This window comes from Tyto alba, unplaced genomic scaffold (genome assembly GCF_018691265.1).
Source record: "Tyto alba isolate M040663 unplaced genomic scaffold, T.alba_DEE_v4.0 Super-Scaffold_9, whole genome shotgun sequence".
In the NCBI taxonomy this organism is placed as follows: Eukaryota; Metazoa; Chordata; class Aves; order Strigiformes; family Tytonidae; genus Tyto; species Tyto alba.
In genome coordinates, this window is record NW_024881330.1 from 1,239,158 (window position 1) to 1,257,674 (window position 18,517).

General features: G+C 55.0%; 4 protein-coding genes across 4 annotated transcripts; all 4 read right to left on the reverse strand.

Moving 5' to 3' along the window:
• Nucleotides 1-1,233: 1,233 nt before the first annotated feature.
• Nucleotides 1,234-1,660, reverse strand: LOC122152643 (feather keratin 1-like). The gene has a single exon (XM_042785949.1). The coding sequence runs from the start codon at nucleotides 1,658-1,660 to the stop codon at nucleotides 1,352-1,354; it is 309 nt and encodes a 102-aa protein (XP_042641883.1). The 3' UTR covers nucleotides 1,234-1,351.
• A 4,420-nt stretch (nucleotides 1,661-6,080) lies between these two features.
• Nucleotides 6,081-6,506, reverse strand: LOC122152641 (feather keratin-like). Its single transcript, XM_042785947.1, has one exon. It carries the CDS (start codon nucleotides 6,504-6,506, stop codon nucleotides 6,192-6,194), a length of 315 nt encoding a protein of 104 aa, XP_042641881.1. The 3' UTR covers nucleotides 6,081-6,191.
• A 3,570-nt stretch (nucleotides 6,507-10,076) lies between these two features.
• LOC122152645 (feather keratin-like) lies at nucleotides 10,077-13,355 on the reverse strand. The gene is made up of 2 exons (XM_042785951.1): nucleotides 13,070-13,355; nucleotides 10,077-10,224 (listed from the first exon to the last, which is right to left on the reverse strand). Exons 1-2 carry the CDS (start codon nucleotides 13,353-13,355, stop codon nucleotides 10,148-10,150), a joined length of 363 nt encoding a protein of 120 aa, XP_042641885.1. The 3' UTR covers nucleotides 10,077-10,147.
• A 3,465-nt stretch (nucleotides 13,356-16,820) lies between these two features.
• Nucleotides 16,821-17,301, reverse strand: LOC122152691 (feather keratin 1-like). Its single transcript, XM_042786138.1, has one exon. It carries the CDS (start codon nucleotides 17,299-17,301, stop codon nucleotides 16,987-16,989), a length of 315 nt encoding a protein of 104 aa, XP_042642072.1. The 3' UTR covers nucleotides 16,821-16,986.
• Between the last annotated feature and the right edge of the window lie 1,216 nt (nucleotides 17,302-18,517).

The window sequence follows — 18,517 nt, forward strand, 5'->3', positions numbered from 1 at the left end:
GGAGATTAGCAAAAGTGAGGCTCATGTGCAAGAGAGGCTGGATCGAGGATGTGGGGAACTAAGGTCCTGTGAGTGTGACCTCAGTGCCAGGCAAAGATATGGAGCAGATCATCTCGAGAGCCTTCACTTGGCACCTACAGGGCAACCAGGTGATCAGGCTCAGTCAGCATGGTTTTAGGAAAGGCAGGTCCTGCTTGACTATCCTGATCTCCGTCAGTGAGAGGAGAGGAGAGGCGTTGGACGTTCTTTCCCTGCAAGTTAGTAAAGCACTTGATGCTGTTTCCTACATCATTCTCCTGGAGAAACTAGCTGCTCATGGCTTGGACTAGCATACTGTTTGCTTGGTAGAGAACCGGCTGGATGTTTGTGCCCTAAGAGTTGTGGTGAATGGAGTTAAATCCAGTTGGTGGCCAGTCACAAGTGGTGTTGCCCGTGGCTGAGAGTTTGAGCCAATTTTCTTGAATAGCTTTATCAGTGATCTGGAGGAGGGGATAAAGTGCACCCTCAGTAACATTGCAGACATCAGCTAGTTGGGTGGGAGTGTCGATCCAGTAACAAGTGATACGATGAAAGGAAAAGGCCTCACGTTGTGCCAGGGGAGGGTTAGATTGGATAGTAGGAAACATTTCTTCACTGAAAAGTTTGCGAGGCATTGGAACTGGCTGCCTTTAGAATTAGTTGAGTCAGCATCCCTGGAGTTATTTAAATGCTGTGTCGATGTGTTGTTCAGGGATGTGGATTAGTGGTGGACTTGGTATCATTAGATTAACGAGTTTGGACTCGATGATCTTAAGAGACACTTCCATCTAAATTGTTTTATGGTGGTATGTGTTGTTGTTGTTGCTAAGGTCATACTCGATAGGTGAGGCCTTGCAGCCCATTTCCACTCAGCCCAATGGGTTCCTGAGCCCTGTCTTTGTGCTGGGTGAGGTTGGAAGAGCCTGGGGAGAAGAAAGGAAGTGGAGGCATTTCAAGCTGGGATGCAGGAGAACTTTATTGAGAGAAAAAAAACAGGGAGAATGCAGGATCGCCGAGTGGAAGGGAGCTGGTCTGATGGAGAAGTACGGCGACCATCAGCCAAGGTCCCTTGCATGCAGTAGATCACCCAGCTGTTCCTGTTCTGCAGTGGGAGCATCCCACCAGAGCCTTGATGGCCTTTCTCTGCTGAGAAGGTGTTTGCAGCGGAGAATATTGGACATGGCAGGAGTGGCGATGCAAAAAATACAGTTGGAGAACAGGAGGAGGTACATGGGTCATGTTTCCAGGAAACCGCAGCTACCCCATCCTTGCTTCCTTATTTAATGCATAGAGAGGAGGAGCCGTTGATGTTGAGCTCGTGTGTCAAGGGCCCTTAGCAGGGGTAGCAGCCTCTCCCGGCGCCGAAGCAGCCCAGGCCGCCCAAGCCGTAGCCGAAGCCGAAGCCTCCGGAGGAGACGGGCACTCCCTGGGAGCTGAGGACGTTGCCCACGGCAGCCGATGAGGAGGATCCGACGGCGGTGCTCTGGGGGAAGGAGCTGAGGATGGGTCCTGGCAGGGTGACCACCACGGCGGGAGGCTGGATGACGACGCGGGAGTCCTCGCACTGCCTGACACAGGGCTCGTTGCAGCTGTTAGCCAGCGGGGTGGGTCCGCAGGGGCGGCAGAGGTCGGAGCAGGCCATGGCTGTGGTGTGGAGGGGCCCTGGAAGAGAGGGGGGTGAGAAAGCGGAGGGGCGGTGGTGCAGGAGGGCGAGGGAGTGGGGAGGCGTGGTGTGGGGCTGTGGGGAGCGTGGCTGCGGGGAGGCGTGAGGGCTGCTGAGGCTGGGGCCAGCAGAGCGTGCTGGAAGAGCCGGGCCAGGCAGGCCAGGAGAAGGAGGGGAAGGGGGTTGAGGCTCACCTTGTTGAGCGCGGAGGAGAAGGCGTCAGGAGAAGGGTGTGAGGGAGAGAGGCGCTGGGCCGGCTTTTATGCGGGTGCCCAAGGGGCGGGACAGCCTTTGCGCGTGACGGCATTTTGCAGCAGGCGGCTCTTGTGTGCCACGACCTCGCCAATAATGAGGTGGGGTGTGTTTCCTTTCCCTCAATGCTCCCTTTTCATGTCTTCTTCTTGCAGACGTATCCACCTGAGCCCGTCAGAAGCTTTGAATGGAGAGTAGGTATTTGGGAGCATTTACATGGAAGGTGCGTGTCAGGGCATTCAGCAGACGCAGCGAAAGTGTAGGACTAATGGGGTGTCATCAGTGAGGTCATCCCGTGGCACCCGTGTGAGGTGGTTTTGCGGGTGCGTTGTGAAGAGTGGGCCCCATCTCCTCAGAGCCTTGGCAGACTGATGTGGGCTTTGGACGTGTTGTGGGTGTGAGGGGCTGGTTCTGCCGTGGCGTTCCATCCCTCCACACCTCTCTGCCAGCTCACTAAGCCTGTCCTTATACGTGGCCTTTTCCTTTGGGTATGCTTTCTGTATTTCTCATTGCCCATCAGGACTGTATGTTTGTCGCTGGGTATATTGATTTATATCGCAAGGTTTTGTTAGCAACAGATCTGCAGGGTTGTCTTCTGTGAGAATATGCCAGAAGCTTCCCTCACATCCAATAAAGCCAATGCCAGCCGGCTCCATGACAGCACATTCCATGCCAAACCTGAGCCAATCAGCTGTTGTAGTCGCGCCGCTTTGCTAATGTATTTAAGCAGGGGAAGAAGTACTGCGCAACAGCAGCAGGAAGATAGGAGGGAGAATGTGTGAGAGGAAACAACTTTGCAGTGTCAAGTCAGTAAAGAAAAAGGGGTAGGATCTGCTCGAGGCAGCAGAGGCGAGATTCCCCTGCAGCCTGTGGAGAAGGCCATGGTGAGGCAGGCTGTCCACCTGCAGCGCGTGCAGGTCTGTGGTGCAGTAAATATCCACCTGCAGCACATGGAGGACCCTACCCCAGATTGGGTGGATGCACTCAGAGAGGGGGCTTTCTGTGTGATCTCAGAGCGGAGGAATGGTGTCTTGGGGTCCCCTGAGCAAGTGGCCCAGGGACGCTGAGTTGGGGAGGATGATGGTCCGGAGACCCTCTGCATGGGTCACTGTGGGACCCTGCAGTGAAGAGGAGATGGTGGACTGAGGATCCTCTGCAAGGGATCAGTTGGGGACCCCGAAGCAAGGTGAGACTGTGGTGTGGGGACTCCCACATAGGTGGCAGGGGGACCAGGCAGCCAGGTGGACAGTGCCACAAGGACCCACGCTTGGTTCAGCTGAGGAGCCCAGAGCAAGGCGGGTGGTGACCTGGGCACCCTGCATGGGTTGCCCAGGGTCCTGGTAGCCAGGGGGGATGAGGCCATGGGATCCTGTGTGGGTGGCCCTGGGAGCCATCTGTGAGGGCAGATGGTGTCATGGGGACTGCCAGGCAGTTGGCCTGGGAACCACAACAAGGGGGACGATGACAGGGGACCCTGTGTGGGTGTGTCTGGCACCCTGCAGCGCAGGAAGAAGCGCAGGCTCTGTTGAGGTATTAATTGATGGCAGATTTTGGGGGGGATGTTATTTAATCAGGGCATTTTCCCTCCCTCTTTCCCCTCTGAGTCCCCTAACTGCTCTCGTGTGAGGTGTTACTTTTGGTTTTCGCCAGCATTTCTACCCATTCATTCCCTCATTCACAGCCACCCCTCCCAGCAGTTGTTCTGGGGGCTGTCTGGTGAAGATTATCCATTTATTGTACCAGAAATGTCGGTTTTGGAGTCCTGACAGGCACCTTCTGGAAGCTTCCAGGGGCTTCTGCAGCAGCTGGTGCCTGTCAGCTGCCCCCTGATTGGCAGGCTGTTAGGTGTCTCATGATTGGCTGGCTGCTGAGGGTGCTGAGGCAGGGCCTGGCGGTGGAGCTGAGGCTGGTGAGTTGTGGGAGAGATGGTGAGTGTGGGGAGAGGCCCAGGGGGAGTGGGAACGGCAGGCAGGGGAGGTGGGTTCTGACTTTGGGGTGATTGCCGAGGGGTGAGGCCATTTCTCTGCGCAGTGTTTGTGGGGCCAGAGTGGGATTGGATCCAGTGGAGGGGAAAGGGGAGGCGTGCGTGCTGCATGGGGCTGTGCACCTGAGAACCTCGAGGTGATGGTTGCGTGCCAAAGGCTTGGCGAAGCATAATAGACAAGACTGGACTAGAAGAGTCCAGTTGGAAGGGACGTGCAGTGATCATCTTGTCCAACTGCCTGTTCGCTGCTGGGGTGACGAAGAGGAAGAGCATGTAATTAAGGGCAGTGTTTGTCCAAATGCCTCTTAAACACTGTCAGACTTGGGGCATCGTCCACCTCTCTAGGAAGCCTCTTTCAGTGTTTCGCCACGCGCTCTGTAATGAAATAATTCCTTCTGTCTGTCTGAACCTCCCATTGAGGAGGTTCATTTGACCCATTGCCATGAATCCTGTCACTGGGTCTCATGGAGAAGAGCTCAGCAGCTCCCTCTCCACGTCCTGTCCTCTGGAAGCAGCAGAGAGCAATGAGGCTGCCCCTCAGCTTCCTTTTCCCCAGGCTAGATGAACACAGAGTCTTTTGCTGCTCCTTATAGGACTTGCCTTTCCAGCCCTGTCATCCATCAGCTTCCTTGCCCTGCTCTGGCTGCTTTCAAGAACTTTAACATCCTTTTTTAAATTGGGGGATCCAATTCTGCCCACGATACTCAAGGTGAGGCTGCAGCAGCGGGGAATCCAGCGGGCTAATCCCCTCCTGTGACCGGCTGGTTGTACTGTGTTGGCTGCACCCCAGGATGCGGTTTGCCCCCTTGGCTGCCAGGCTATGCTGCTGACTCGTCGGGAGCCTGCTGTCAGCCAGCACCCCCAGATCCCTTTCTGCAGGGCTGCTCTCCAGCCACTCCTCTCCCAGTCTGTTACGTGCGTAGAGAGATTGCTCCCTCCTATGTGCACAGTCTGCCATTTCTTCTTCTTCAATTTCTGGCCATTAATCATTGCCCAGTGCTCTAATCTATCCTGCCTGCTCCAGAAGGTGTCAGCTGTATCCCCGTTCCCTACAACTCTTTGAGCCCTGCTGTTCAGCCAGTTCTTTACCCATCGCTGCGTGTACGTTCTCACATCACAGTTGGAACAATTGTGTAGGCGTATTCCGAGAGGGCCAGAATCGGAAACCTTACTAAAATTGAGAACTGTACATCCACTGCCCTCCCTTTACACTCATTCTTAAATTTGTATAAATCCTTGAAGCCAGGGAATGAGGTGAAGGGAGCCGGGCTCTCCTCAGTAGCGCGCGTTTGCAGGACAAGAGGCCTTGGGCACAAGTGAGAAAGGATGGAATTCCACGGGCAAAAGCAGCAAGTCTTGCTCAGTGTGAGCGTGGTCAAGGAGTGGAAGAGGCTCCATCCTGGGAGATACTGAAAATGTGAGCGGCCGTGGAACCCGGACAACCTGCTGCAGCTGTCCCTGCTTGCGCAGAGGGAGTAGAAGCACCTGCTCTCCAGAGGTTCCTGCCAAAGTAATGATCTCGTGATTCTGTTTGCTGGGAGAGCTGGAGAGTAATGCTGTGGAAGACAGTCAAGTGTGTGCTGGCACAGGAAGGACCTCATCAGAGGTGTGTGTAGGGGAGTGTTGTGCTATCTACCCCTTAGTTTGTGCAAGAATGGGCTTGTGCCACAATCTGGAAGCCCCCCAGGTCCAGTCTGTGTTGGTGGTGACGCATTTCCGAGGAGAGGTCTTGTATCCCTTTTCCACCCACCACAGCAATGGCAGTTGAGCCCTGGCTTTGTGCTGGGTAAAGTTGAAAGAGATTTCGGAGAAGAAAAGATGTGGTATAGTCATTGACTGGGATGCAGAACTTTATTGAAGGAAAAAAAATGGAAAGCAAGGTCGTCTGAGGTGCAATAGGGTGACCATCAGCAGAGGTCCCTTCGGGGCAGTAGACTTTTCCAGAGCACCACAGTCTTCCTACCCTACAGTTGGAGCAGCCCGCCAGAGGTCCCCAGTGGGCTTTGGCTTTGTAGAAGGTGCCTGCGGCAGAGAGTCGTGGACATAGCAGGAAGGCGGATGCAAAGAAGACAGTTGGAGAAAAAGAGGAGGTACGTGGGCAATGTTTCCAGGAAACCTGGGCTGCCCCTTCACTGCTTCCATGTTTGGTGCTTAGAGAGGAGGAGCCGTGGATGGCGAGCCCATTTGCTGGCAACAGCCCGGAGCTGCGTCCTCAATCGATGCCGTGGCTTCCAGGGTGTGGGTGGTTGGTGTCAGGGGTGGTGGTGAGGGCCCTTAGCAGGGGTAGCAGCCCCTTCTGGCGCCGAAGCAGCCCAGGCCGCCCAAGCCGTAGCCGTAGCCGAAGCCGAAGCCTCCGGAGGAGACGGGCACTCCCTGGGAGCTGAGGACGTTGCCCACGGCAGCCGATGAGGAGGATCCGACGGCGGTGCTCTGGGGGAAGGAGCTGAGGATGGGTCCTGGCAGGGTGACGAGCACGGCGGGAGGCTGGATGACGACGCGGGAGTCCTCGCACTGCCTGACACAGGGCTCGTTGCAGCTGTTAGCCAGCGGGGTGGGTCCGCAGGGGCGGCAGAGGTCGGAGCAGGCCATGGCTGTGGTGTGGAGGGGCCCTGGAAGAGATGGGGGTGAGAAAGCGGAGGGGCGGTGGTGCAGGAGGGCGAGGGAGTGGGGAGGCGTGGTGTGGGGCTGTGGGGAGCGTGGCTGCGGGGAGGCGTGAGGGCTGCTGAGGCTGGGGCCAGCAGAGCGTGCTGGAAGAGCCGGGCCAGGCAGGCCAGGAGAAGGAGGGGAAGGGGGTTGAGGCTCACCTTGTTGAGCGCGGAGGAGAAGGCGTCAGGAGAAGGGTGTGAGGGAGAGAGGCGCTGGGCCGGCTTTTATGCGGGTGCCCAAGGGGCGGGACAGCCTTTGCGCGTGACGGCATTTTGCAGCAGGCGGCTCTTGTGTGCCACGACCTCGCCAATAATGAGGTGGGGTGTGTTTCCCTTCCCGCAAACCTCTGTTTCGTGTCCTTCTCTTGAGGACGTGTACTCGTGACACTGGAGGCAACTTTTAAGTGCGAGTAATAGAGGAAAATTGCATTAATGTTGGTTCTTTGTGTCAGAGCATTTGCTAGATGTTGCCGAAATGTAGATGTGCTTGTCAACAATGAGGTCAACCCAATGCATTCATGTGTTGTGGCTTGCGGTATGTTGTGTAATGGGGTCTCCAGTTCCTCACAGCCCTGGCAAACTGGTCTGGTCTTTGCATTTTTGTCAGGCACAAGGCATTGACCCTGCCATGGCGTTCAGTCCCTCCCCTCCTCACTGCCAGCTCACTAAGCCTCTCTTTAGACCCGGCCTTTCCTGTCAGCTGCTCTGTGTGTGTCCTGTTGCCCCTCTGGCTTGTTAGGCTGTGGCTGGGAGGAAGGCGGCTGCCTGTTTGGGCTTGCAGCCCCTTGGGGCTGTCCCTGGGGGTGGCAGTGCCAGCAGGCAGAGGAGGGCTGTTTGCGAGAGCAGGCCGTTGGCCTGGCAGCCCTGGTTCAGAGCTGGCAAGCCCTGTGCTGTCGGGAGGCCTGCCCTGCTCCCCAAAGGCTTGGGTTGGCCCCTCCGGAGCAATCGCCTCGGCAAGGGCTGGTAAGTTTTCAGCCTGGGCTCTGGTGTCATGTGTCCAAAAAAGAGCAAGAAAGCTGGTGAAGAGTCTAGAGAAGAACAATGAATGGGGAATGCTTCAAGCAACTTGGCTGCTTTAGTTTCCCGAAAAAGAAAGTTGTGCAGGGATGTTATTTCTCTGTACAACTGCTTGAATGAAGGTTGTACGGAGGTGCCTGTCAGTCTCTTATTTCTAGTAACGAGAGATAGAGGAGGAAACAGCCTCCAGTTATGTCCAGGGAGCTTTGCATTGGATATGAGGAACAATTTGTGCACCTAGAGTGTCATCACGCCCAGCAGGACATGCTGGGGGTAGAAAGGCTGGAAAGCAGCTTTTCTGAACCCTGCTTTGTGTTGCTGCTTGGGAGAACGAGCTGACTGCAAGGTATCATTGTGCTGTCATGTCTGAAGGGGACAAGTGTCTCCAGGGTGTCGTTGGGAAGAGCATTGGCAGGAGGTTGGGGAGGTGATCCTGTACTCTCTGCAGGGCTGGTGAGGTCCCATGTGGAGTCCTGTGTCCATTGAGGGCGCCCCCATGGAAGAAGGACATGGACTTAGTGGAATAAGTTAAGTGCTGGGCCACCCAGATGCTGAGAGTAGTAGAGCATCTTTACTATGAGGGGAAGCTAAATGATCTTGGCGGGTTTTCAGGCATGAGTCAAGGCCATGCTGGGAAGATGTCATCAGTGTGTCGAAATCGCAGGTGGGAGGGCAGAAGGGCAGAGGAGTGAGAATCCTCGTATGGGTGCCCATGGACAGTGCAAAGGTGAATGGAGAAGGCTGAAAAGATGTGCCATTTCCTTGGAAGGGAAGGCAACCCTTTTTTGGTGTGAGAGTGGTCAAAGAGTGAAACTGGTTGTGCAAAGATGTGCTGAATTCCCATGCCTGGAGACACTGAAAACCTGTGTGGACGTGTTTATGGACATCGTGCTCGATCTGGCCATGCTTGAGGAGGTTGGGATGGAGACGTTGAGCTCCGGAGGTTGCTTGCACTCTCAGTGATTCTTTTTGCCGTGTTTCTCTTTGCTGTGATGGCCAGAGTTGTGATGAGCAAGGGAGTGGGTCAGTGGGGAGCAGAATGAAGCCCTCATAGTTCAACGGAGATGGTTAGCGACCTGCTAGAGCGCTTGGACATGCACAAGTGTGTGGGAACAAAATGATCCACCCATGGGCATTGAAGGAGGTGTTGGATGTGCTCTGCAAGCCACTTTCAAGCACTTCTCAGCACTCCTTGGCTAACCGGGTAGGTCCCAGCTGCCTGGAGATTAGCAAAAGTGAGGCTCATGTGCAAGAAAGGCTGGATCGAGGATGTGGGGAACTACAGTCCTGTGAGTGTGACCTCAGTGCCAGGCAAAGATATGGAGCAGATCATCTCGAGAGCCTTCACTCGGCACCTACAGGGCAACCAGGTGATCAGGCTCGGTCAGCATGGTTTTATGAAAGGCAGGTCCTGCTTGACTATCCTGATCTCCGTCAGTGAGAGGAGAGGAGAGGCGTTGGGTGTTCTTTCCCTGCAAGTTAGTAAAGCACTTGATGCTGTTTCCTACATCATTCTCCTGGAGAAACTAGATGCTCATGGCTTGGACTGACATACTGTTTGCTTGGTAGAGAACGGCTGGATGTTTGTGCCCTAAGAGTTGTGGTGAATGGAGTTAAATCCAGTTGGTGGCCAGTCACAAGTGGAGTTGCCCGTGGCTGAGAGTTTGAGCCAATTTTCTTGAATAGCTTTATCAGTGATCTGGAGGAGGGGATAAAGTGCACCCTCAGTAACATTGCAGACATCAGCTAGTTGGGTGGGAGTGTCGATCCAGTAACAAGTGACACGATGAAAGGAAAAGGCCTCCAGTTGTGCCAGGGGAGGGTTAGATTGGATATTAGGAAACATTTCTTCACTGAAAAGTTACGAGGCATTGGAACTGGGTGCCTTTAGAATTAGTTGAGTCACCATCCCTGGAGTTATTTAAATGCTGTGTCGATGTGTTGTTCAGGGATGTGGATTAGTGCTGGACTTGGTAGCATTAGATTAACGGTTGGACTTGGTGATTTTAAGAGGCACTTCCATATAATTTGTTTTATGGTGGTGTGTGTTGTTGTAGTTGCTAAGGTCATACTCGATAGGTGAGGTCTTGCAGCCCATTTCCACTCAGCCCAGTGGGTTCCTGAGCCCTGTCTTTGTGCTGGGTGAGGTTGGAAGAGCCTTGGGAGAAGAAAGGAAGTGGAGGAATTTCAAGCGGGGATGCAGGAGAATTTTATTGAGAGAAAAAACCAGGGAGAATGCAGGATCGCCGAGTGGAAGGGAGCTGGTCTGATGGAGAAGTACGGCGACCATCAACCAAGGTCCCTTGCATGCCGTAGATCACCCAGCTGTTCCTGTTCTGCAGTGGGAGCATCCCACCAGAGGCCTTGATGGCATTTCTCTGCTGAGAAGGTGTTTGCAGCGGAGAATATTGGACATAGCAGGAGTGGCGATGCAAAGAAGACAGTTGGAAAACAGGAGGAGGCACATGGGTCAAGTTTCCAGGAAACCACAGCTACCCCATCCTTGCTTCCTTATTTAATGCATAGAGAGGAGGAGCCGTTGATGTTGAGCTCGTGTGTCAAGGGCCCTTAGCAGGGGTAGCAGCCCCTTCTGGCACCGAAGCAGCCCAGGCCGCCCAAGCCGTAGCCGTAGCCGAAGCCGAAGCCTCCGGAGGAGACGGGCACTCCCTGGGAGCTGAGGACGTTGCCCACGGCAGCCGATGAGGAGGATCCGACGGCGGTGCTCTGGGGGAAGGAGCTGAGGATGGGTCCTGGCAGGGTGACGAGCACGGCGGGAGGCTGGATGACGACGCGGGAGTCCTCGCACTGCCTGACACAGGGCTCGTTGCAGCTGTTAGCCAGCGGGGTGGGTCCGCAGGGGCGGCAGAGGTCGGAGCAGGCCATGGCTGTGGTGTGGAGGGGCCCTGGAAGAGAGGGGGGTGAGAAAGCGGAGGGGCGGTGGTGCAGGAGGGCGAGGGAGTGGGGAGGCGTGGTGTGGGGCTGTGGGGAGCGTGGCTGCGGGGAGGCGTGAGGGCTGCTGAGGCTGGGGCCAGCAGAGCGTGCTGGAAGAGCCGGGCCAGGCAGGCCAGGAGAAGGAGGGGAAGGGGGTTGAGGCTCACCTTGTTGAGCGCGGAGGAGAAGGCGTCAGGAGAAGGGTGTGAGGGAGAGAGGCGCTGGGCCGGCTTTTATGCGGGTGCCCAAGGGGCGGGACAGCCTTTGCGCGTGACGGCATTTTGCAGCAGGCGGCTCTTGTGTGCCACGACCTCGCCAAGAATGAGGTGGGGTGTGTTTCCCTTCCCGCAAACCTCTGTTTCGTGTCCTTCTCTTGAGGACGTGTACTCGTGACACTGGAGGCAACTTTTAAGTGCGAGTAATAGAGGAAAAATGCATTAATGTTGGTTCTTTTTGTCAGAGCGTTTGGTAGATGTTGCCAAAATGTAGATGTGCTTGTCAACAGTGAGGTCATCGGGATGCATTCATGTTGTGGCTTTGGGTGTGTTGTGAAGAGGGGTCTCCATTTCCTCGCAGCCCTGGCAGACTGGTTTGGGATTTGTAGATTTGCCAGACACGAGGGACTGATCCTACCATGACGTTCCGTCCCTCCCCGCCTTATGCCAGCTTGCTAAGCGTGTCTTTAGGCCTGGCCTTCCCCGCTGGCTGAGATCCATGAGGTTGCCTGCCCCTCGGTCTTGTAAGGCTGTGGCTGTGAGAAAGACGGCTTCCTTTTTGAGCAGTTCCTGATGGCTGGAAGAGAGCTTAAAGGCCTGATCTATTGAAGCAGACAAGGATGGAAGATTTGGGAAAGTAGAAACTGTTGAGACTGGCCTTGCTCCTGTGGCAGGTGATGTTGGAAATCCTCCCAGAAAGCACTGTCAGTCCCAGGAAGGACAAGAAGCTGGTGCGGATCTGTCAGTGTGGATTTACAAAGGGGAAGTCACAGTTGACCGACCTCCATGTCCTCTATATTGAAGTGACTCTCTTGGTGGACAAGGATGAGAGCCGTGGCTGGTGTTTACCTCACCTTTTTTCGTTAAGCTTTGACGCTTTCCCCCCTTGCATGTTCCTAAACACACTGAGAAAGTATTGGTTGCGAAAGTGGCTGAAGGGCTGGGCGCAGTGGCTTGTGATGAATGTCCCAAAGTCCAGATGCAGGCAAGTCTCAAATGGCGTAGCCCAGGACTGGCATCTATGGGGCCAACACTGTTCAACATCCTCATCAGTGACGTGGTCAGAGACAGCGTGCTGCCTCAGCAAGTTATCAGATGATGCAAAACCTGGAAAAGAGCCTAAGCCAAGGGATGTTTGTGCTGCCGTTCTGAGGGAGCTGGAGAGGCTGGAGAATGGGGCAAGAGGTAATCTCTGGAAGTTCTAGAGGCAGAAATGCAAAGGTCTGCATCTGTGGCGTGAATAGCGCTGGGCAGCAGGGCATGCTGGGGGCAGAGAGGCTGGCAAACAGCTTTCCTGAACCCTGCTTTGTGTTGCTGGTGGAGAATGACCTGACTACGAGGCATCACTGTGCCATTACGGCAAAATATGCCAAGTGTCCCCAGGGCATCATTGGGAAGAGCGTTGCCAGGAGGTTTGGGGAGGTGATCCTGTACTCTCTGCAGGGCTGCTGAGGCCCCACATGGAGTCCTGTGTCCATTGAGGTCTCCCCCGTGGAAGGAGGACATGGATTTAGAGGAACAAGGTGAGTTCAGGGCCACTGAGACTCTGAAGAGTGTAGAGCATCTTTACTATGTGGGGATAAGCTAAGAGATCCTGGAATTTTTTCAGGCAGGAGTCAAGGCCCTGGGAATTGGTTGAGTGACCATCCCTGGAGGTATATAAATGATGTGTAGATGTGCTGTTTAGGGACATGGTTTAGTGGTGGACTCGGTAGTGTTAGGTTAACGGGTGGAATCGATGATCCTAATGGCCTTTTCCAACCTAAATGACTCTATGCTGTTCTCTATTGTTGCTGCTGCTGCAGACATACTTGATAGGGTAGGTCTTATAGCACCTTTCCACCCATGCCAGTGGGTTGCTGAGCTCTGCCCTTGTGCTGGCTGAGGTTGGAAGAGCCTTTGGAGAAGAAAGGAAGTGGAGGCATTTCAAGCTGGCATACAAGATAATTTTATTGAGAGAAAAAAACAGGGAGAATGCAGGAGCGCTGAGTGGAAGGGAGCTGGTGTGAGGTAGAAGTGCAGTGACCATCATCCAAGCTCCCTTGAGTGCAGTACCCGTTCCAGAGCTCTGGGGTCTTCCTGCCATACAGTTTGGAGCAGACCAACAGAGCCTCCAAGTGGGCTGTGGATGGTGAGAAACTGTTTGCAGCAAAGAGCAGCAGACATAGTAGAAGGGGCGATGCAAAGACAGTTGGAGAAAAGGAGAAGGTACATGGGCCATGTTTCCAGGCAGCCCAGGCTACCCCATCCTTGCTTCCTTTTTTAATGCATAGAGAGGAGAGGCCGTTGACATCAAGCTCATGTGTCAAGGGCCCTTAGCAGGGGTAGCAGCCCCTTCTGGCACCGAAGCAGCCCAGGCCGCCCAAGCCGTAGCCGTAGCCGAAGCCGAAGCCTCCGGAGGAGACGGGCACTCCCTGGGAGCTGAGGACGTTGCCCACGGCAGCCGATGAGGAGGATCCGACGGCGGTGCTCTGGGGGAAGGAGCTGAGGATGGGTCCTGGCAGGGTGACCACCACGGTGGAAGGCTGGATGACGACGCGGGAGTCCTCGCACTGCCTGACACAGGGCTCGTTGCAGCTGTTAGCCAGCGGGGTGGGTCCGCAGGGGCGGCAGAGGTCGGAGCAGGCCATGGCTGTGGTGTGGAGGGGCCCTGGAAGAGAGGGGGGTGAGAAAGCGGAGGGGCGGTGGTGCAGGAGGGCGAGGGAGTGGGGAGGCGTGGTGTGGGGCTGTGGGGAGCGTGGCTGCGGGGAGGCGTGAGGGCTGCTGAGGCTGGGGCCAGCAGAGCGTGCTGGAAGAGCCGGGCCAGGCAGGCCAGGAGAAGGAGGGGAAGGGGGTTGAGGCTCACCTTGTTGAGCGCGGAGGAGAAGGCGTCAGGAGAAGGGTGTGAGGGAGAGAGGCGCTGGGCCGGCTTTTATGCGGGTGCCCAAGGGGCGGGACAGCCTTTGCGCGTGACGGCATTTTGCAGCAGGCGGCTCTTGTGTGCCACGACCTCGCCAATAATGAGGTGGGGTGTGTTTCCCTTCCCGCAACACTCCATTTCATGTCCTTTTCTGGAGGACGTCTCCTTCTGACCCTGGCGGCAACTTTTAAGTACAAATAATAGAGGAAACAGACTCAGTCTTGGTTGTGTTTGACAGAACATTTGGTAGATGTTGCCAAAATGTAGATGTGCTTGTCAACAATGAGGTCAACCCAATGCATTCGTGTGTTGTGGCTTGCGGTATGTTGTGTAATGGGGTCTCCAGTTCCTCACAGCCCTGGAAATCTGGTCTGTTCTTTGCAGTTGTGTCAGGCACAAGGCATTGACCCTGACATGGCGTTCAGTCCCTCCCCACCTCACCGCCAGCTCGCTAAACCTCTCTTTAGCCCTGGCCTTTCAGCTATCTGCTCTGTGTGTGTGTCTTGTTGCCCCTCTGGCTTGTTAGGCTGTGGCTGGGAGAAAGGCGGCTGCCTGTTTGGGCTTGCAGCCCCTTGGGGCTGTCCCTGGGGGTGGCAGCGCCAGCAGGCAGAGGAGGGCTGTTTGCGAGAGCAGGCCGTTGGCCTGGCAGCCCTGGTTCAGAGCTGGCAAGCCCTGTGCTGTGGGGAGGCCTGCCCTGCTCCCCAAAGGCTTGGGTTGGCCCCTCCGGAGCAATCGCCTCGGCAAGGGCTGGTAAGTTTTCAGCCTGGGCTCTGGTGTCATGTGTCCAAAAAAGAGCAATAAAGCTGGTGAAGTGTCTAGAGAAGAACAATGAATGAGGAATGCTTCAAGCAACTTGGCTGCTTTAGTTTCCCGAAAAAGAAAGTTGTGCAGGGATGTTATTTCTCTGTACAACTGCTTGAATGAAGGTTGTATGGAGGTGCCTGTCAGTCTCTTATTTCTAGTAACGAGAGATAGAGGAGGAAACAGCCTCCAGTTATGTCCAGGGAGCTTTGCATTGGATATGAGGAACAATTTGTGCACCTAGAGTGTCATCATGCCCAGCAGGACATGCTGGGGGTAGAAAGGCTGGAAAGCAGCTTTTCTGAACCCTGCTTTGTGTTGCTGCTTGGGAGAACGAGCTGACTGCAAGGTATCATTGTGCTGTCACGTCTGAAGGGGGCAAGTGTCTCCAGGGTGTCATTGGGATGATCATTGGCAGGAGGTTGGGGAGGTGATCCTGTACTCTCTGCAGGGTTGGTGGGGTCCCATGTGGTGTCCTGTTCCATTGAGGGCTCCCCCATGGAAGAAGGACGTGGACTTAGTGGAATAAGGTAAGTGCTGGGCCACCCAGATGCTGAGAATAGTAGAGCATCTTTACTATGAGGGGAGGCTAAATGATCTGGGAAGGTTTTCAGGCATGAGTCAAGGCCATGCTGGGAAGATGTCATCAGTGTGTCGAAATTGCAGGTGGGAGGGCAGAAGGGCAGAGGATTGAGAACCTTCTTATGGGTCCCCATGGACAGTGCAAAGGTGAATGGAGAAGGCTGAAAAGATGTGCCATTTCCTTGGAAGGGAAGGCAACCCTTTTTTGGTGTGAGAGTGGTCAAAGAGTGAAACTGGTTGTGCAAAGATGTGCTGAATTCCCATGCCTGGAGACACTGAAAACCTGTTTGGACGTGTTTATGGACATCGTGCTCGATCTGGCCATGCTTGAGGAGGTTGGGATGGAGACGTTGAGCTCTGGAGATTCCTTGCACTCTCAGTGATTCTTTTTGCTGTGATTTTCTTTGCTGTGATGGCCAGAGTTGTGATGAGGAAGGGAGTGGGCCAGTGGGGAGCAGAATGAAGCCCTCATAGTTCAACGGAGATGGTTAGCGACCAGCTAGAGCGCTTGGACATGCACAAGTCTGTGGGAACAAAATGATCCACCCACGGGCATTGAAGGAGGTGTTGGATGTGCTCTGCAAGCCACTTTCAAGCACTTCTCATCACTCCTTGGCTAACCGGGTAGGTCCCAGCTGACTGGAGATTAGCAAAAGTGAGGCTCATGTGCAAGAGAGGCTGGATCGAGGATGTGGGGAACTACGCTCCTGTGAGTGTGACCTCAGTGCCAGGCAAAGATATGGAGCAGATCATCTCGAGAGCCTTCACTCGGCACCTACAGGGCAACCAGGTGATCAGGCTCGGTCAGCATGGTTTTATGAAAGGCAGGTCCTGCTTGACTATCCTGATCTCCGTCAGTGAGAGGAGAGACTTTGGATGTTCTTTCCCTGCAAGTTAGTAAAGCACTTGATGCTGTTTCCTACATCATTCTCCTGGAGAAACTAGCTGCTCATGGCTTGGACTGACATATTGTTTGCTTGGTAGAGAACCGGCTGGATATTTGTGCCCTAAGAGTTGTGGTGAAGGGAGTAAAATCCAGTTGGTGGCCAGTCACAAGTGGTGTTGGCCGTGGCTGAGAGTTTGAGCCTTCTTGAATAGCTTTATCAGTGATCTGGAGGAGGGGATAAAGTGCACCCTCAGTAACATTGCAGACATCAGCTAGTTGGGTGGGAGTGTCGATCCAGTAACAAGTGACACGATGAAAGGAAAAGGCCTCCAGTTGTGCCAGGGGAGGGTTAGATTGGATATTAGGAAACATTTCTTCACTGAAAAGTTACGAGGCATTGGAACTGGCTGCCTTTAGAATTAGTTGAGTCACCATCCCTGGAGTTATTTAAATGCTGTGTCGATGTGTTGTTCAGGGATGTGGATTAGTGCTGGACTTGGTAGCATTAGGTTAACGGTTGGACTCGGTGATCTTATGAGGCACTTCCATCTAAATTGTTTTATGGTGGTGTGTGTTGTTGTAGTTGCTAAGGACATACTCGATAGGTGAGGTCTTGCAGCCCATTTCCACTCAGCCCAGTGGGTTCCTGAGCCCTGTCTTTGTGCTGGGTGAGGTTGGAAGAGCCTTGGGAGAAGAAAGGAAGTGGAGGCATTTCAAGCGGGGATGCAGGAGAATATTATTGAGAGAAAAAACCAGGGAGAATGCAGGATCGCCGAGTGGAAGGGAGCTGGTCTGATGGAGAAGTACGGCGACCATCAGCCAAGGTCCCTTGCATGCAGTAGATCACCCAGCTGTTCCTGTTCTGCAGTGGGAGCATCCCACCAGAGGCTTGATGGCCTTTCTCTGCTGAGAAGGTCTTTGCAGCGGAGAATATTGGACATAGCAGGAGTGGTGATGCAAAGAAGACAGTTGGAGAACAGGAGGAGGCACATGGGTCATGTTTCCAGGAAACCGCGGTTACCCCATCCTTGCTTCCTTATTTAATGCATAGAGAGGAGGAGCCGTTGATGTTGAGCTCGTGTGTCAAGGGCCCTTAGCAGGGGTAGCAGCCTCTCCCGGCGCCGAAGCAGCCCAGGCCGCCCAAGCCGTAGCCGAAGCTGAAGCCGAAGCCTCCGGAGGAGACGGGCACTCCCTGGGAGCTGAGGACGTTGCCCACGGCAGCCGATGAGGAGGATCCGACGGCGGTGCTCTGGGGGAAGGAGCTGAGGATGGGTCCTGGCAGGGTGACGAGCACGGCGGGAGGCTGGATGACGACGCGGGAGTCCTCGCACTGCCTGACACAGGGCTCGTTGCAGCTGTTAGCCAGCGGGGTGGGTCCGCAGGGGCGGCAGAGGTCGGAGCAGGCCATGGCTGTGGTGTGGAGGGGCCCTGGAAGAGAGGGGGGTGAGAAAGCGGAGGGGCGGTGGTGCAGGAGGGCGAGGGAGTGGGGAGGCGTGGTGTGGGGCTGTGGGGAGCGTGGCTGCGGGGAGGCGTGAGGGCTGCTGAGGCTGGGGCCAGCAGAGCGTGCTGGAAGAGCCGGGCCAGGCAGGCCAGGAGAAGGAGGGGAAGGGGGTTGAGGCTCACCTTGTTGAGCGCGGAGGAGAAGGCGTCAGGAGAAGGGTGTGAGGGAGAGAGGCGCTGGGCCGGCTTTTATGCGGGTGCCCAAGGGGCGGGACAGCCTTTGCGCGTGACGGCATTTTGCAGCAGGCGGCTCTTGTGTGCCACGACCTCGCCAAGAATGAGGTGGGGTGTGTTTCCCTTCCCGCAAACCTCTGTTTCGTGTCCTTTTCTGGAGGACGTCTCCTTCTGACCTTCGCAGCAACATTTAAGTACAAATAATAGAGGAAACAGACTCAGTCTTGGTTGTGTTTGAGAGAACATTTGATAGATGTTGCCAAAATGTAGATGTGCTTGTCAACAATGAGGTCAACCCAATGCATTCGTGTGTTGTGGCTTGCGGTATGTTGTGTAATGGGGTCTCCAATTCCTCACAGCCCTGGAAATCTGGTCTGTTCTTTGCAGTTGTGTCAGGCACAAGGCATTGACCCTGCCATGGCGTTCAGTCCCTCCCCACCTTACCGCCAGCTCGCTAAACCTCTCTTTAGCCCTGGCCTTTCGGCTATCTGCTCTGTGTGTGTGTCTTGTTGCCCCTCTGGCTTGTTAGGCTGTGGCTGGGAGAAAGGCGGCTGCCTGTTTGGGCTTGCAGCCCCTTGGGGCCGTCCCTGGGGGTGGCAGTGCCAGCAGGCAGAGGAGGGCTGTTTGCGAGAGCAGGCCGTTGGCCTGGCAGCCCTGGCTCAGAGCTGGCAAGCCCTGTGCTGTGGGGAGGCCTGCCCTGCTCCCCAAAGGCTTGGGTTGGCCCCTCCGGAGCACTCCCCCGAGCCGGGGCTGGGAAATTTACAGTGTGGGCCGTGGCGTGATGCATCCAAATTAGAGCAGTGAAGCTGTTGAATGGACTATAAGAGAAGAATAAATGGGGAATGCTTGAAGGAACTTTGGGTGGTTTGTTTCCAGGAAAGGAAGACAGAGGGGAGATGTTATTGCTGTGTACAACTACTTGAATGAAGGTTGTACGGAGGTGCGTGTCA

Coding starts and splice junctions, on each gene's coding strand:
- LOC122152643 (XM_042785949.1), bottom strand. CDS start 1,660: ATGGCCTGCTCCGACCTCTGCCGCCCCTGCGGACCCACCCCGCTGGCT.
- LOC122152641 (XM_042785947.1), bottom strand. CDS start 6,506: ATGGCCTGCTCCGACCTCTGCCGCCCCTGCGGACCCACCCCGCTGGCT.
- LOC122152645 (XM_042785951.1), bottom strand. CDS start 13,355: ATGGCCTGCTCCGACCTCTGCCGCCCCTGCGGACCCACCCCGCTGGCT. Junction 10,225..13,069: donor GGGCGGCCTGGGCTGCTTCG/GTGCCAGAAGGG, acceptor TCTCCTCCGGAG/GCTTCGGCTTCGGCTACGGC.
- LOC122152691 (XM_042786138.1), bottom strand. CDS start 17,301: ATGGCCTGCTCCGACCTCTGCCGCCCCTGCGGACCCACCCCGCTGGCT.